The sequence below is a fragment of the Talpa europaea genome, assembly GCF_964194135.1.
Source record: "Talpa europaea genome assembly, chromosome: 15".
NCBI classification, from domain to species: domain Eukaryota; kingdom Metazoa; phylum Chordata; class Mammalia; order Eulipotyphla; family Talpidae; genus Talpa; species Talpa europaea.
The window spans coordinates 27,257,586-27,276,848 of record NC_140083.1 but is presented as its reverse complement, the minus strand read 5'-3'; the positions used below and the strand labels follow the sequence as shown (position 1 = coordinate 27,276,848).

The window sequence follows — 19,263 nt, the reverse complement described above, 5'->3', positions numbered from 1 at the left end:
TTTGTTTGGTTTTAATTTTTAAATTTTTGTGTGTGTGCGTAAATATATAGTTATATGACCTTGAGTAAATTTCTTAAACTATCTGATACTTTATTCATCTGTAAATGGGAGAATTAATGATATCTACTTTATAAGGTTATTGTATTATATAAGTTAATATGGAAAAAATTGCTTAGCACAACCTTAAATTTTTATTATTGCCCCAATTATTTCTTTCTCTGACATCTGAACTTTGGAAATAGAGCTCACCATGTCTCATTACTGTCTAATGTTTATCTACTTTTTCTTTCCTAGAAAGGCAACTTCTCAATAACATGATTCTTAATGATAAAGACATGTTTATCTCTGTCCTTTGAATAGTAGGGTGTCTGGTTCCACTAACCTCTGGAAGATTTTCTTTGTTCCGTAGAAGTCTAATCACTCTAGAGAGCCTTACAGTTCTATGGCTTTTGGATTTTCTCAGTTACAGCGAGGAATCCTCTCTGCCTCATCCAATATTTATTTATTTATTTATTTATTTATTTTTTAAGATTTATTTATTTATACAAACACTGGGTATAGTCAGAAGCACGGGAGGGTGAGAGAATCCACCAGAGCCAGAGCGTGGAGCAGAATAGGCAGACTGACCAAGCACACTGCTGAGGGGAGCAGTGGGAGCAGCAGGAGAGGTCTGCGCTCAATGTGGGAGCCTTGCTGGCAGCCAGGGATTGAACCGGTGCTGCAGAGGTTGCAGGCAGCTTTGCAGCCCAGTGCTCAACCACTGCTGAGCTACTGGGGAGGCCCTCATCCAATATTTAAAAGCTATATTTTATTTTCAAAACAAAGAACTTGATATCTCTTTAGGCTTCCCAAACACATTGTTTTCTTCTAACCAACCCTTCCAAATCGGTTAAAGAGAGCTGATCATTACCTTTTTGTTTTGGATAAATTTCTGTAAATCTTGAGAGTTTTTGGGTTTTAGAAAGTTCTAGTTAAGCTTTAAATTTTTACCTATTGAATAAGGCTCTTGTACTCATTAGAAAAAAAAAATCACTGACATGCCCATATTACAATTAGATGTCATATTTTCTCTTGAATTTACTTTTTTTTTTTTCCTAAAGAATTATTTTACACAAGAACCGGGGTACAGGCCAGATGCGCGGGAGGATGAGAGGATTCACCAGAGTCTGAGTGGGGAGCCCAACAGGCAGACTGATGAAATACACTGCTGAGGGGAGCAGCGGGCAAGACAGGAGAGGTCTGCTCACCATGTGGGACCCTCGCCGGCCAGTTGGGATCGAACCGGCGCTGCAGAGGCTGCAGACGGCTTCACAGCGCTGCGCTCAATCGCCTGCGCCGCCAGGGGAGGCCCTCTTGAATTTACTTAAAAGTTGAACTTCACAAAGCTTCTATTGCCCCTCCAATTTAGAAATCTGCCACATTAAAAGCTGACCCAGCAGCCCGTTCTGTGCATTGGACAGTTGCAGTCAATGGCATCACCAAAATGTCCAAAACTGATCTTTGTGGGCTTTCTAAATCTGAGAAATGTGAGTTTTCTATTCTAGTCTGGGAATTCATCCTCTGTCAGTAAACATGACCTCAGGCATCTACTCTAATCTCAGGTGCACAGATGACTACTTAAAAAGTCTTACTTTTCTTCTCACACCGTGGAATGGAATTCTGAATATAGAATTCAAGAAACAGAACTTTTTCTCTCCCTTATAGAGTTCTGTTCTTAAGAGATAGTCTGGACTACCTCAGAAGAATTGGTTTATGATATGGGTAGGGGAAAGTATTAGCAGAATTTGCAGAAGAAAAATATTCAATCAGGAAGGTAACGATAAGCATATGCTGTTAGAATCCATTCATTTATTTTTTTGTCATCAAACAATTGCCATGCACAAGGCAATTGCTAAATTCTACAGAAAAAAAAAGGATAGCATGTTCTCCCTAGGTTGATGTCAAGAAACATGTTTCTGGTCGTGTCATTTCCCATCTGTTCGAACTTGCTTACTCACTTCTCTGAGCCTCCATTTCTTTATTTTTAAAATGAAAATAACACCTAATCAGCAGTTGTAAGGCTAAAAGAATAATGAACAAAAAAATCACTTGCAAAAAGTGAAATTCCAAGCAAGAGTTTGATATTATTATGATATATAAATCAATGAGATCTCACTAATAAAAATAGGAAAATGATTGTGAACTTTCCTTGGTTTTCTCTAACTACTTGCTTTTTTAAATCTTTGGAAGCCAGACTAATTTACATATTGAACCTGAGAATGAACTGCTTTGATTACCCAGCAATTACAATGCCTTCCCCCACCAGTCCTATCTTTTCCACAGCATTACAGTCAAAGAGTGTTCAAATCCCAAAAGGGTATTTATCATAAATCATTTTTCAAGCTGTATGTTAAAAATATACACAATCTAAATTTTGTTTTCCCCAGAAATTCAGGCAGCAGTGCCATACAGGAGGATGTGTGAATGGAGATATGAACCTTGTGCCACTCCCTGCTTCAAAACCTGTAGTGACCCTGAAGCACTAGCATGTAAATTTCTTCCCCCGTAAGTCATGTTTAACCCTTAAATGAGCAAATTCCAGTATTTGCAAATTCTGCTCTAAGTGAATATTTTAGATTAAAAACACTCTCAAGAATATTTTGTATGTGCTATTTACTCATTTATGAATCTGTTTCATTGTATTCAAGCAGTTGTTATTTTTTTATTTTATTTCATATATTTTTTACATCATTTTTCATTTTTGCACAATGTATGCATTTTCATCTTGGTTATAGTCCCCCTACAATTCCCATCCTCCTTGTTTTGATCCTAGTGTCTTCTCCCCCTTCTCCCTGTTGTGTGTCTCTGGTTTACAGCTGCTTGTTGATTTTGATTTTTACTTTATTATAATTAGTCTTTTTCCTGGTCCATTATTTAGGTTTTCTAGATTCCTGCTATGAGTGAGACCATGCAATATTTTTCTTTATCTTTCTGGCTTATTTCCCTGAGCATGATCCCTTCCAGTTCCATCCATGTTGCTGAAAATTGCATGAGTTTATCTTTTTCAAGAGCTGAGTAATATTCCATTGTGTATATGCACCACATCTTCTTGATCCAATCATCTATTTTTGGGCATTTGCGTTGTTTCCATAGCTTACCTATTGTAAATAGTGCTCAAGCAGCTCTTATCAAGGGTCTGCTATGTGCCAGGAATCCCTCCAGCTTCTAGAGATATAGTACTAAACAAAATACAAAGTATTTGCCCTTGTGAAGATTATATTTTGTTGGATTGGGGTAGAAAATAAATAAAAATGTAAATATAAATACAGTATATTGTGAAATGTGTTATGGAAAAAATGAAGAAAGGTAAGGAAGTTATAGGTGAATAGTATTTCATTTTATATGTGTATTTCTTCTCTATCCAATCATCTATCCATCTTAGTATATCCTAAACATAATTGTATGTTTTGAGTATTCTGTGTTCAGGATATTAATCACGATATATCCCTTTATTATCTATTAGCTTGTGACTTTGTAAAATGAGGTATGGTGAGTGGTAGCAAATGAAAATTATGAGGTGCTTCACAAGGAGAATAGAATTTTAGGAAAAATATAACCTAGTCACATAAATTAAATGCAGTATAATTTTTATACTTTAAATATAAACATACTTTTAACTTTGATTTTCTTTTCATGTAAAGGGTTGAAGGATGCTTGCCTTATTGTCCTAAAAATATGATCCTTGATGAGGTCACCCTCAAATGTGTTTATCCAGGAGACTGTAAGTGTGCATCTTATTTAATTTACTCTGAAAAGTGAAACATTTATTTTTTTCTCTAGGTTAGCAAATGGTTGCAAACAAGTTTTAGATAGACAATAAGATTTTTTTATTTCTAAAATTTTATTCTTAATTTTTAAATGAATTTTAAAAAAATAATGAATTTTCTTACTTCTGGTTTTTTTTTTAAAGATTTATTTAAGTATACAAGAGCTGGGGAACAGTCCAGAGGTTTGAGGGGTGAGAGGATTCACAAAAGACAGAGTGGGGAGCAGAACAGGCAGACTGACTGAAATACACTGCTGAGGGGAGCAGTGGGCGAGACAGGCGAGGTCTGCTGTGCCATGTGGGTAGCTCCCTGGATGGCCAGGGATGGAGCTCCCGCTGCAGAGACTGTGGGTTGCTTCATAGTGCTGTGCTTATCCCCTTGTGCCACCAGGGAGGCCCCAAATCTTTTATTTTTCTGACAGTGTAGCATTTCTCCCTTCAAGTCACCATACCTCTCCCACCACCAAAGCACCCATAATCTTCCACCATAGTCCATTGTGCTCTCCTTCTCCCCATTTTTACCCCTCCCTCCACTCTCCTCCTTTTCTCCCCTCCCCTCCTGGATCTCTCAAATCTATGGTAGATGATAAGTTTTCATTGGATTTGTCTTCAATATCCCGTCATAAGTTTTTTGTTCCGAATTACTTTCTAAACCACATGTATCTTCCCTCTAAATTACTCCTGCGTTCTCTCTCCCCATCGTCTTTGAAGCTGAAGATCCCCAGAGGAACTATGTGGGTCTCCCTTTACACAAAACAAATTAAAGTAGAGCATCTTTGTTTCTTTTTAGGCATACCTCTGATTCCCACAGAACCAGCATTAATCCCACCAGGTAAGACATCTCTACTCATGTTCATTTAGATACTAAAATTAGCATATGTAATTTAAGTCTTGGTGCTCTTAAAACAACTACTATTCCAAAGATTAGAACTCCCAGTAAGCACTATTGTTTCATTAAGTAGCTATTCACTGGCTCAGCATGCCACTTTTATGTGGCTTCTGCATTTAGTGTACTTCTGTGTTTCTTTAGTGTAATGAATGAGGACTTACTCCACACTTTTGCTAGAGTTTAGATTTTACTAAATCTTGCTTGAGCTTTCACAGTGATAGGTTGAGTCTAAGGAGATGTTAATGCAAATGAAGTCTTCCTTTAGGAGCTTCTGTTCCCATTCCTATTTGCTGTTCCAACCATGGGAGGACTATACCCTTCTCTCTTACTGTGAAACTTGCCTTAGACAGAACACTCTTCTCCCTTTTCCCCCTCCCCTCCTGTATCTCTCAAATCTATGGTAGATGATAAGTTTTCCACTGGATTTGTCTTCAATATCCTTTTATTAGTTTTTTGTTCCAAATTACTTTCTAAACCACATGTATCTTCCCTCTACATTACTCCTGCATTCTCTCTCCCCATTTTCTTTGAAGCCGAAGTTCCCGATATGAACTATGTGGGTCTCCCTTTACACAAAACAGATTAAAGTAGAGCATCTTTGTTTCTTTGTAGGCATACCTCTGATTCCCACAGAACCAGCGTTAATCCCACCAGGTAAGCCATCTCTACTCATCTTTATGTTAGATACTAAAATTAGCATATATAATTTAAGCCTTGGTGCTCTTAAAACAACTACTACTCCAAAGATTAGAACTCCCAGTAAGTACTATTGTTTCATTAAGTAGCTGTTCACTGGCTCAGCATGCCACACTTTCATGTGGCTTCTGCATTTAGTGTACTTCTGAGTTTCTTTAGTGTAATGAATGAGGACTTACTCCACACTTTTGCCTAGAGTTTAGTTTTACTAAATCTTGCTTGAGCTTTCACAGTGATAGGTTGAGTCTAAGGAGATGTTAATGCAAATGAAGTCTTCCTTTAGGAGCTTCTGTTCTCATTCCTATTTGCTGTTCCAACCACAGGAGGACTACACCCTTCTCTCTCACTGTGAAACCTGCCTTAGAAGGAACACACTCTCCCTTTTCCTCCTCCACTCCTGGACCTCTCAAATCTATGGCAGATGATAAGTTTTCATCGATTTTTCTTCAATATCCCTTCATTAGTTTTTTGTTCCAAATTACTTTCTAAACCACATGTATCTTCCCTCTACGTTACTCTTAAGTTCTCGCTCCCCATTTTCTTTGAAGCCAAAGATACTGATATGAACTATGTGGGTCTCCCTTTACACAAAACAGATTAAAGAAGAGCATCTTTGTTTCTTTGTAGGCATAACTCTGATTCCCACTGAACCAGCGTTAATCCCACCAGGTAAGCCATCTCTACTCACATTCATGTTAGATACTAGAATTAGCATAAGTAATTTAAGTCTTGGTGCTCTTAAAACAACCACTATTCCAAAGATTAGAACTCCCAGTAAGCACTATTGTTTCATTAAGTAGCTGTTCACTGGCTCAGCATTCCACACTTTCATGTGGCTTCTGCATTTAGTGTACTTCTGAGTTTCTTTAGTGTAATGAATGAGGACTTACTCCACACTTTTGCTAGAGTTTAGGTTTTACTAAATCTTGCTTGAGCTTTCACAGTGATAGGTTGAGTCTAAGGAGATGTTAGTGCAAATGAAGTCTTCCTTTTGGAGCTTCTGTTCTCATTCCTATTTGCTGTTCTAACCACAGAAGGGACACACCCTTCTCTCTCACTGTGAAACCTGCCTTAGAAGGAACACACTCTCCCTTTTCCTCCTCCACTCCTGGAACTCTCAAATCTATGGCAGATGATAAGTTTTCATTGGATTTTTCTTCACTATCCCTTCATTAGTTTTTTGTTCCGAATTACTTTCTAAACCACATGTATCTTCCTTCTACATTACTCTTAAGTTCTTGCTCCCCATTTTCTTTGAAGCCGAAGTTCCCAATATGAACTATGTGGTCTCCCTTTACACAAAACAGATTAAAGAAGAGCATCTTTGTTTCTTTTTAGGCATACCTCTGATTCCCACAGAACCAGCGTTAATCCCACCAAGTAAGCCATCTCTACTCATCTTTATGTTAGATACTAAAATTAGCATATGTAATTTAAGCCTTGGCGCTCTTAAAACAACTACTATTCCAAAGATTAGAACTCCCAGTAAGCACTATTGTTTCATTAAGTAGCTGTTCACTGGCTCAGCATGCCACACTTTCATGTGGCTTCTGCATTTAGTGTACTTCTGCATTTCTTTAGTGTAATGAGGACTTACTCCACACTTTTGCTAGAGTTTAGGTTCTACTGTATCTTCCTTGAGCTTTCACAGTGATAGGTTGAGTCTAAGGAGATGTTAATGCAAATGAAGTCTTCCTTTAGGAGCTTCCGTTCCCATCCCTATTTGCTGTTCCAACCACGGGAGGACTACACCCTTCTCTCTCACTGTGAAACCTGCCTTAGACAGAATAACTTAGTAAATCCACGCAGTGAGCCTTGACAAATTTAATGTACTACTCCTGGGACTATAATTTATAAAAGTTTAGATATATAACCACTTACTTTATAGTATATAGATAGTGAGCATTCAAGTGAGTGTCAGCTCAGACAGGCACTGTCTTGGAAGTGAGGGGAAAAGGGTGATGTAATGACCAAGTCATCACCCTACCCTAAAACAGCTAATGGCTCATACGTTACTGTGATCTTGCAATAAGGGTGAGTATAAACAGTAAGCAGGCAGGAGGAGTTTTGTACTTATTCTGGCAGTTTATCTCATAAGGGTAGTAGAAGGTAGGACTTGGATAAGCTAGAAGGAGGAAATGTGTTCTAACTAGAAGGGGAAGCAAGGGCAAAGGCCTGGACCAGAGCGAAACATGTTACACGGAGACTTCAAGGAGCTCAGTCTGTCTTATGTGTGTAACATGAGGGGAACTACACCAAGAGATAGGATGGGAGAGGTCACCAGGTGCCGTATCATAAAGGGTCATGGAAAAAACCTGGACTTTTCCTTGAAGGCAATAGTGAATCATGAAAGGGTTTTAGTAGAGCTATGACATCTTCAAAATAATAGCCTCACTACAACTATCGCTATTACCACCATTCTTGTAAGTTACCATTTATTATGTACTTACTGTGTGCAAAGTATTGGACTAAGTCATGTGTACACATTTAATCCTCAAAAACACTCTCTGAGAGAGGTCTTGTTATTTACTCTGGTAAAGATGAAGAATTTTTCTAATACCGTGAATTTTAGGCATCAGTGAATTTATGTAGTTAAAAAAAAAATCTTGGGAGGACTTAGAGCCACTTTCTCTATATCATTTAATCTATGGAATCAATAGTCTGTGAATGATATTGCACATCCTAACATCCAGGATTTAGTTTGTTGTTTCTTCTACATTGAAATCTCTCTGCTTTGAATTCTTTAATATCCTCCAAACCAATATTTACTATGTATTTCCAACATCTAAAACTATTTAAAGCCACCACAACCAATATATGGGCAAATAGATTATACTCCATAACCTTCATGCATAAGAAAACTACCCTGATACCCTAAATAAACCTTACTACTTGTATGAATCAGCCTTACTATGTATATTAAAATGCGTATCATTTGTAACTCCTGAACTACCCTTTGTGACACCATCAATATTTTTTCCTATAGGAGAATAATTATGTTGGGACTAAAAGACAGTGAAAATGTGTGTAGTATGGTAATGAAAAGCCAGGACTCAGAATCAGAATTACTGAATTTGAATTCTGCCTCTGATACTTATGCTTCCTTCTCTTCACCTTAGTTTCTGTGTTTGTAAAATGGCAATAGTATTATTTACTTCAGAGAGCTATTGTGGGGAGTCACTGAAATAATCTCTATAAAAAAATTTAGAACTTATTTTCCCTGCACATATGAATTCCATACGTGATAGATACTATCCCACTAATGGAGAGGATGTCTTTATTTTTAGCAGGTCCAGAGGTGGTTACACCATCAGTCATCACTGTGTTTGACATGCTAACTCCAACAACAGGTTTGGAATGTGAGGTATGACTGGGAATCTACTCCAATTAGTTGTTATAGCCTTATAATAGCTGTTCAGGTCTCTGTATCACTATATATTATAAAACTTATTTTGCTATATTCTATAGTTTATTTTTGCTAAAAGATGATAAAAATATGCTTAACAGTTGTATTTTCTTAACTGATTCAGGCATTTCTTTTTTTTTTTTGAGATAATGACTATAATTGTATTTGAAAATTATAAAGTTCTGTTTAAATGCAAGGGGAATCAGGTTTACCATATTGAGTTACAATCTAATTAGGAAAGAAGAAAGCAATTTAATGGATGAATAGCAAAGAATGCAGAGAATTAGGTGGATGCTGGAGGACCCCACTTCTTTCCTTCATATTATTTAGACTCTGGTCACACTAAGAAAAACAAGTAAAATTTAATGAGGTGTTAAGTTTGATTTTTCAATACAGAATTATCTAGTGTAGGATTCTCTGTAAGGTGAGCATTCAAAATTATTTACCAAGCAACTACTATATGCCAGGCTATGAGCTAGATATAAAATTAATTTTTAATGATTCTACATTGGTTCTGTCAAATTGATCTCACATGAATTTATAATGAATTATTTGGATGGTATTAAGTTCTATTTTTTAAATGATATTAACAGAAGTATAACATATGCTAGCTATAAACAGAAAATAAAAGATTGATTGCACTTAGAAGTCAGCTTGTAAACTCGATCTAGACAATTAAAGACTAAATTTAAGTAAGACTTAAATTTGCTTAGAAGTTTGAGCATATGTGGGCAGCTCTGCTATCAAACCATTGTTAAGGGCAAAGCTTAAATGAAGTCCATATTGAATATACTAGAGAAGCTACAGCAACAAAAAGTTGTAGTGAAAGTTTAATTATCTTTAAAAGCATTCATATTTGAGAAATGTGCCATAGGCAATGTGATTGGTAAATTAAAAAAAAATTGAAAACTAGTGAAAAATGGGAAAAACTCACTAATTTTATTTTTTTATTAACAGCCTCAACAGTTTGATCCTGTTTATAATTGTAGTCAATACATATGCCTTAATATGGAATGGACGTTATACAACTGGTCTCTTCACTGCCCAATGGAATTGGAAATGCCTGACTGTGGTTTTCGTGGAAGACCTGTTCAAGTGAACAGTGATGTCTGCTGCCCTGAATGGGAATGTCCTTGTAAGTTTGTATTTCTTAGTGACACTCCATTTTTATTCAAGGAAAAGTATGTTTTTTTTTTTAAACTACCATCTCATCAAATTAAAGTTATTGTTAAATTTTTTCCCCTTGATTTATGATTTCTGTGTATATGTAACTTTTAGAGTTGATTCTTGTCAAACTTAATAAGAATAATCTAAAAGTTTTTTTAAAAAGAGCATTTTTCTCCACACCCTCACCAACATTTATTGTTTCTGTGTTTTGTTTTATTTTTGTGTGGGCTATTCTCATGGATATGAGGTGTATCTCAGTGTGTTTTTGACCTATGTTACTTGGTGAAGGTGGTGAGGTGACCCCATGCCTTTGAATCACATACAGTGTTGTAAACCACTGTTACCTCAATTAAAGAAAATAATCTGAGTTTTGAGTTTTGAAAAAGTAGTTATCACTACAAATACAAATAATTCACTGATAGACTATGTCTACCTTCCACCATTTATTTTAGGTCGGTGTTCCATGTTGTCAGAGCTGAGCATTATTACATTTGATGGCAACAATGCAGCATTATACAGTATGGCTTCTTATATTTTAGTAAGAATTCCTGGGGAAGTTATAGTGGCTCATATTGAAAGATGTTCCATGAATCAGGTAGGTTATATTCCATTCTTTTGCTATTTCTTCATTTATCTACAGTTCAGTTTTTTGCAATATTAGGTATTCTCGAAATAAGAAACTTTTTAAGAACAAACTGAGATTAATCTTTTGGCACTTAAGCCAAAATTTTTTCATGTGAACATATTTAGAGGCATGTCATATTAATTCAAATACTATTTTAAAAAGTAAAGTGATACTTTTCTTTTAAAGGTTTTTTTTTATTGATACTTTTTTTTTTCCAGAATGGAAACTCATTTAAAAAGCTAGTAAGTATTTGCAATACATTTAATAAATTCCTTCTGATTATTTTTAAAATTATGTTTAACTCCATAAAATTTTTACTTTTAAATCAAGGCTTCCTCTGGAAGAATCTCTGGACTTTGTTTTAAGAAGTTAAATTTGACAACACCTATAAATAAAATAATTGTCAACCGTTTAGCAAGAAAGGTAAGAACACAGTTTAAAAATATTCTTACATTAGATGAAAGTAAGAAATTATACAAATGCAATTATTTCCAAAAAGTGGTTAAACATATCAGTGAAGTTTTTTGTTATGATGTCTAGTAATTCTTTTCAGAAGTAGTCTAAAAATATGTTTTAGAATAAAAATGTTTTGGGCCTACCTGGTGGTGCAAGGGGTTAAGCACCACACTATGAAGCAGTCCGCGGCCCATGCAGTATGAGTTTGATCCCCAGCCGACTAGCGAGCAACCACATGGTGGAGCAGACCTCTCCTGTCTCACCCGTTGCTCCCCTCCGCAGTGTGTTTCAGCCAGTCTGCCTGTTCTGTTCCCCACTCTGTCTCTGGTGAATCCTGTCACCCCCTCATCTTTGGCCTGTACCCCAGCTCTTGTATGGATAAATAAACAAATCTAAAAAATAAATAAATAAAAATATGTTTCTTATATTTCTCCTTCCACAATGATGTTTTCAATATCTCTTGCAAACATTTCTCCCCTTTTGAAATTAACTTTAATGACCATATTAAATAAATGACCATATTAAATACATCATATTAAATATATTAAATATAAATAGCCTTCCTGGATAGTATGAGTTGTCAAATTTCTTAGTGTCAGGGTTAACATTGTTTCGGATTAGATTAATGTAAATAATGAGATAAAGAGGGAACACAAATAGTGTTGATAGTAGCATAGATAGTAAATATCAGAATGCAAATATCAGAATGAAGACTGATGAGAGAGGAACCAAGAAAGGAGTGATACCTAGAATTAGAAAACAAAATGAAGGAATATTAAAGTTTACTGAAAACATCGAAAAGGAGCAATGTATTATTAAAAAGTTGGAAAGACCATTTTAATGGCCATTTTAAAGGTCTTTTAATAAGAAAATCCATTAGCCCAAGAAATATATATTTACTAGCTAGAAATGAGCTACATAAGCTTGATGTTTCAATGAGATCTAAATGGTTCTCTGAAAAATAAAAGAAAATAATGTGTAAAAATTTTTCTCTAAATGACTGACATGTCCTTTTGGAAGAAATTGCATTAACATTGAAAAATGGATTCTAGATTGGAAGCAATATTAAAAAGATCCTTAAATATAGTTAGGTATTAGAAAATTTAATTTTAAGTGAAAGTTAAAAATTATTAGTAAGATGAATGAGGGACTTTTTTGGATGATAGCATTTGTGTAGACCTTTGATTTTAATGAAGTTTAATATTGCTGTGAAGCAATTGGAAAACTGATTTAAACACAAACCTGGTCAGTGCTATCACTGTGAGCATTTGGGCAAAAGGTTTATTTTCAGTCTCAAATTTAACTCAGACCTTGTCATATATTCCTAATTAGTTCCAAACTAATTATTTGAAATATATTTAGTGAGGGTTTAATGATAAAATGACACAGATTCTGATCTCAAGTAATGTGTAGTTGTCTGGGAAGTATGTATATGTAATTATCTGCTGTCTAGAAAGCATGAAGATGTCCAGTGATAGTTATGACCAACCTATCATGGAAACAGAGAAAAGTCACTTAATGCAATTACAGAAGAGTTAAATAGATATTTTTGGATGAAGTGACAGTGAAGATAAATCTTTATCAGCTTGTATGTTACAGTATAAGAAAGATGAAAAGATGAGAAATCGATATGCATAACTTCTACAAATTTACTGCTGGTTGCAGCTGATAATTCCATGTCATATCCATTATTTACAACAACAATGTTATAATATAATCCTTGGGCTGCCTACATTTGTATTACCAAGAGTACAATACTGATAATACAGAGTCTGGAATCCCATGCAAACCTAGGAAGTAGGATATCTGGGAATCTTTACCAAGTTTGACACATCATTGATATGACCATTATATTTAAACACTGATTTATACAGTGTTTAAAGTCCCAGGTTAAAGAAAACATTCTGAAAATAACTTTACCATCTTAAATTTATATTAGAAGGTACCAGTGTGATCAGCAAATATTGAGGGAAACAGACAGAAAACTATACATAATTGAAGAAAGTTAAGTTTTGAAGAAAGTAAAAGGCAGTGAAGTTAGAACAAATAGAATGTGACAAGACACAGCAATGGACTAGTAAAGAGCTTAGAAATTATGAAAAGTAGTGGCAGTGCACATAAATTAAAAAAATTAAAAACAGTTTGTATTAAATCAGAAGAAATGGAATGATTTGAATTCTTCAAATTTTATTTATTTATTTATTTATTTATTTATTTTTTAATAGAGGCATGTTTTATTTATTTATTTATTTGTTTGTTTGTTTGTTTTTGTTTATACATGCACTGGGTACAGTCAGAAGTGCGGGAGGGTGAGAGAATTCACCAGAGCCAGAGCGGGGAGCAGAGCAGGCAGAAGGACCGAAGTACACTGCTGAGGGGAGCAGCGGGCGGCAGGAGAGGTCTGCACGCCATGCAGGACCCTCCTCCGGTGGCCGGGGAGCAGCCGGGGATCGAACCGGAGCCGCAGAGGCCGCGGGCAGCTTCGCAACCCAGCACTCAACTGCTGTGCCACCGGGGAGGCCCATGAATTCTTCAAATTTTTTTTTTTTTTTTTTTTTTTTTTATTTGCAAAAGTTTTATTTTTTTTTTTTATTTTTATAAATTTTATTGTTATATTCCCCATACAATTGCAGCCCCCCATTCTGACCCCAATCCCTCCCCTCCCGCCCCCGCCCCCCTAAAAGTGTCTCTGGTTCATAGTTTTTTGTTGATTTTGATTTTCACTTTCTTATAGTTATTCATTTTCCTGGTCCCTTATTTAAGTTTTCTAGATTCCTGCTATGAGTGAGACCATCCGGTATTTTTCTTTTTCTTTTTGGCTTATTTCGCTGAGCATGATCCCTTCCAGCGCCATCCATGTTGCAGCAAATTGCATGTGTTTATCTTTTTTGAATGCTGAGTAATATTCCATGGTATATATGTACCACATCTTCTTGATCCAGTCATCTATTTTTGGGCATTTGGGTTGTTTCCAAAGCTTAGCTATTGTAAACAGTGCTGCTATAAACATAGGGGTGCAGGTGTTCTTTGGAATTGATGTTTCTGTGTCCTTTGGGTAAATACCTAGGAGTGGAATTGCTGGGTCATATGGAAGCTCTATGTTTAGTAGGTCCAGAAATCGCCACACAGCTTTCCACAGTGGTTGGACTAGTTTGCACTCCCACCAACAGTGCAGAAGAGTTCCTTTTTCTCCACACCCTCGCCAACATTTGTTGTTGCTAGTTTTTTTAATATGTGCCATTCTCACTGGTGTAAGATGGTATCTCACGGTAGTTTTGATTTGCATTTCCCTGATGACAAGTGATGTTGAACATTTTTTCATATGCCTGTTGGCCATTTGCATTTCCTCTTCAGAGAAGTTTCTTTTAAGCTCTTCTGCCCATTTTTTGACTGGATTATTTTCTTTGTTGTTGTTGAGACTCATCAGCTCTTTGCAGATTTTTGTGATCAGTCCTTTATCATTAGTGTTGGGTGCAAAAATGTTCTCCCAGTTGGTGAATTCTTCAAATTTTAAAGAGCATATATTTAAATATAAATATTTTTCTAACATAGGTAAATGCGTTATGTTCTTTTAGGTAGAAGTGGATTCTATCATTGTACCTTTACCCTTCTCAAATCAAGACCTGGCCATAGAGGATTCTGGTATGATGTATGTGATTACCACCCCAGCTGGACTAATCATAAAGTGGGCTCATCTTACAGGAATCATAGACATTCATTTCGGCTTTCGATTTAACTTGTCATCTTACACAGAAGGACTTTGTGGTGAGCACTTCTCTCCAATATTTTTTGCTTCTTCTTTTCTTTTCTTTTCTTTTTTCCCTATTCACCTTACACAGTTTTGGCTCCTGTTACCCCCACTTTAGATTTGAGATGTGATGTAAATTTTCAGTTACCTATCTGAATGTTTAAGGAAGCAATGACTTTCAGTAAATGGACTAAGAAGCCTGAAATAACAGCTCACTTTGAGTATTTTATGGAAATATAGGCATGCCACTATTTCTATAATCCTGTGTTATGTTCCTGCTAACTCATCTTTATTAAGCATTAATGAAGTGTCAGACATTAGTCAGTATACTGTAACTCCTTTAATTCTAACAATGCAGGCCTCCCCTGGTGCTGCAGCGGTTGAATGCTGGGCTGCAAAGCTGCCCGCAGCCTCTGCCAGTGCTGGTTCAATCCCCTGCCACGGGCGAGGGTCCCACATGGTGTGCAGACCTCTCCTGCCGCCCGCTGCTCCCCTCAGCAGTGTATTTTGTCAGTCTGCCTGTTCTGTTCCCCACTCTGGCTCTGGTGAATTCTCTCACCCTCCCGCCCTTCTGACTGTACCTAGTGCTTGTATGAAAAAAAAAAATTCTAACAATAGTCCTAATAAGTAGATACTAGTGTTAATGTTTAAATGACAAAAAAGAGTTATAAGAAGATTAAAGGGGTAACTAACTTTGTTTTTAAAAATTTTTTGAAGTTTTAAATTGGGGAAAGCCCCAGTCATCTTAAAAGTTTATACAGGGAACACAATATTCTGAATATGTGTCCCAGTTTTATTATAAAGCATAATGCCTACATGTGCCTTTACATGTAGTTAAGTCACAGTATGTGGTCCAGCTACGTAAAGAATTATTACAAGAAGCAGAGTGTTTGTAACTATGTGTGGTGATGGATGATAACTAGGCTTATCATGGTGATCATTTCACAGTATATCCTAAAATGGAATCTTTTTGTATACCTGAAACTAAAGTCATATGTGATTTAAAAGAAAGAGTTGTAAGCCAAATGAAACAAATCAGAAATATTTCGATGGTATAAAAAATAAAAAGAATAATACTAGCTGTTGTCTTCTGGAAAGCTGAACTTGAGTTGTTCCCTTTACAGTTCTGTACTTGTAAGTGAACATTAGTTGCCTCATCTTTAAAATGGGAATAGTAATATATACTTTCAAGATTGTTACTAGGATTGAATGTGAAAATTAATGTAAAATATTTAACACATCTGCTTACTACACGCAGTTAATAAATGTTTACTTAGTAAAACGTATAGCTGCTTTAACTTCACTAATATTGAGTAAAAGTTCATGGGTCACCTTCTGAATGTCTCACTCTGCTTGGTGTTGACAATTCAAAATGAATAGACTTAAGTTCCTGTCCTCACAAATTACATGAAATACCATATTTCTTTACAAAAACCTACAGCATTTAGTGGAAAGTTTGGCTAAAAATGGTCTGCTTATTTAGAACATTGGAACTCCCTGGTGGCGCAAGGGGTTGAGACACAGCCTATGAAGTTTTCTGCAGCCACTCAGGTGCAAGTTCAATCCCCGGCCGGGAGCTGCCCACATGGTGCAGCAAACCTCTTTTGGCTCGCCCACTGCTCCCCTCAGCAGTGTATTTCAGTAGATCTGCCTGTTCTGTTCCCCACTTTATCTCTGGTGAATTCTCTTACCCCCCACACCTCTGGCCTGTGCCCCAGTTCTTGATGCATAGATAAATAAATCTTTAAAAAAATCGTCTACATATTTAGAACATGATAAATGTAAGCCAATCTCCTGTGCTGACTAAACATAATCATTGTGGAAATAGTTACACACAGTATTGATCATGTAGCATTTGAGAACATATAATATTGAGAACGTGCTGTATTGACTATACATAGTAACTCAATAGTTCTTATTGAGTAACAATTCATAGGATTTCAGAACGCGTATTTTCTCCTTTGACTTATCACTCTGTGTGCTGAGATTTCTGTTTGATATTCAATTTTTTGTTCTTTTCTCCTTTAGTGTCAGTTTTTACTTTATGGAGACAGACACTCTGCTAATTAGATTCTTAACTATAGATTCGTAGTCATTGTAGAGAAGGGACTAGGATCACTTTTCTGCTCCCCAGTGGTCACCCCTTAAATTTCACACCTTCACAGTGGAGAAACAATGGTTTGTAAAGAGGAATCTGAGTGCTGTGAGGACTACTAGACTGGGTGTTAGATGAAAAGCAGTGAGCAAAAAGGTAGCCCAAGGTCTCCCTGCTGAAGCAAGGGGTTAAGTCTTAGCACTATGAAGCTGTCTGCAGCCTGAGTTCGATTGCTGGCCAGGGAGCTAACCCACATGGCACAGCAGACCTCTCCTGTCTCGCCACTGCCCCCCTCAGCAGTGTATCTCAATGGATCCTCTCCTGTTCTGCTCCCCACTCTGTCTCTGGTGAATCCTCTCACCTCTGCCACTTCTGGCTTATACCCCAGTTCTTCTACATAAAATAAAAAAAATCTTATATAAAAATAATGTGGCCCAATGTGAGCACACACATTGGAACGGGTGGTCAACATTATACCCTGTTCTACACAGCACTCTGAGGTCTGCAGATGAGGTGGTGGCTGAAGTTGTAATGAAAATATAATTTTACTAGCAATTACCTTTCTCCAGAAGTGTTTAGACTTAAACAGTAGCTGCTGTACATTATGATTCACTTAAGCTTTGTTTTTTGCCTCTCACTCAGTCCCCTGTGTATTTATAATGATAAGGCGACTATGGCAGCAGCAACCTTTATTGATTTTAATGAATCTGCTTGAGGATTAAGATTTGATATGTGATAAAAAGATTAATTCACACATTTTACATCCAGGAGCCTTAGGAATTAAGAAAAATTATGTCTTAAAGGAGGGTGGGATTCTGGTAAGGTACAGTGAGGTTTTTAGGTCCATTTCTCTGTACTACCATTGACTCTATAGTCCACTGGGTGAAAAGTAGGCTCCATTTTCAGTTTGGCCATTCTGAAAGGAAGCTAAAGACTATAATAGGTCAAACATTAGAGTCATCATTTGGCCATATCCCAAAGAAAGGAGATGGTCTAAGACCTCAAATTCCCAGCTGAAGTCCTGCAGTTAGCAACAGTTATCTTAATGTTGGATAAATTCAAGTATCTAGATGATTCCACAGCTTACTGATATATGCCTGGGTTACTTGTAACGGTTATTAATGCAAGGGTATAAGTTTATGCCAATCAGGACTCTCTCTGAGAGTAGTGTCATCAGGTGATAGGACAGGATAGTTTCTGAAAGGAAAAAAAATAATGTTTTCAGGTAGATTTTCCAGGGAATGAATACAGAGAAAGACAAATGTCCACATTCCTTGACAATCTTAAGAACTAGTTCTTAAAAAATCACTTTCCTCTTTCTTCATCTTTTGTGATCTCTTCACATCTTGACTTCTAAGATCATGGTTTCTTTCTTGCCTGGGTAAGACAGATTTATACTATTTCATCAAATAACCAAGTATATAATTTAAAAAATCCATCAATGTTTAAGGCAATTGATGCAAATCTGAATAATTCAGTAAATTATTCATCCATTTAAAATCAGTTATTAAGGTGACTTATTTCTATTGCCTACAGATGGTTTAAGTGAAATTATTTTCCTTTTCAATGTCACATATTTTTCTAGGAATTTGTAATGAAGACCCAGATGATGACCTCAGAATGCAGAATGGCACAATTATTACAAATTTGGAAGACATAGCATTATTTATTGAAAGCTGGGAAATTGAGAAATCATTTGAAGTAACAACGAGAAGACCTGTCAGAAATTGCACAGAGCATGACTGCACTCCCTGCATTGAGTTATTAAATAGAAGAGTTTTCATTCCATGCCATGATAAAGTAAGTTGAAAGTAACCATAAATAATAAATGTCACGTTAGACATGTGGAGAGCAAAAGCCAATAAATTTCTGTTCTTGCTGTGATGCTTTTCTAGGGAGAATAGTTTATTCCCAAACCTTCTGTGAGCATGTTTTAGAAGTCAGAATCATTTACTGTTTATAGACTTACAGAGACAGGAACGATAATTATCTTTTCTCCCCTATGTTGTTTTCAGAACTGTATCTATAGTGTTCATGAAAAATGAGATTCCCTCCTATGAATAAATACCTGTAGGAGAAAGAGATCAGTGTAGATTGATAACACAGTATTGAAACAAAGACAGTGAGAATTTTATCCACCCCTATGACCCTGGCCTCTTAGGTGTACATTTGTAACAGAACCAGTAACATATTCAAATTAATCATTATTTATTAGCCTCTAATGTTCAGACTTTAAGTGACTAGTAGAGATTGTAAATAATATGTATCATTGTAAAGAGATCCATTGTTAGAGACATAGACAAATGTGGCATTTCTTGAATCATTTAATGAAAAGCTACGCACATCTAGGGGCACTGAGTTAAAGTTCCTGGGATA

The 19,263-nt window shown here is 36.2% G+C and overlaps 1 protein-coding gene across 1 annotated transcript in view; it reads left to right on the top strand.

Annotated features, from left to right (window-relative positions):
- OTOGL (otogelin like) overlaps positions 1–19,263 on the top strand; it is a gene marked incomplete at both ends in the record, with an annotated part of 118,628 nt that overhangs the window by 79,437 nt on the left and 19,928 nt on the right. Inside the window, 10 exons of the mRNA XM_084255969.1 lie at positions 2,427–2,544; positions 3,681–3,760; positions 6,729–6,770; positions 8,681–8,754; positions 9,754–9,931; positions 10,416–10,558; positions 10,807–10,830; positions 10,919–11,011; positions 14,620–14,809; positions 18,473–18,687. Coding sequence (XP_084112095.1) covers positions 2,427–2,544; positions 3,681–3,760; positions 6,729–6,770; positions 8,681–8,754; positions 9,754–9,931; positions 10,416–10,558; positions 10,807–10,830; positions 10,919–11,011; positions 14,620–14,809; positions 18,473–18,687 — 1,157 coding nt within the window. The remainder of the gene's footprint in view (positions 1–2,426; positions 2,545–3,680; positions 3,761–6,728; positions 6,771–8,680; positions 8,755–9,753; positions 9,932–10,415; positions 10,559–10,806; positions 10,831–10,918; positions 11,012–14,619; positions 14,810–18,472; positions 18,688–19,263) is intronic.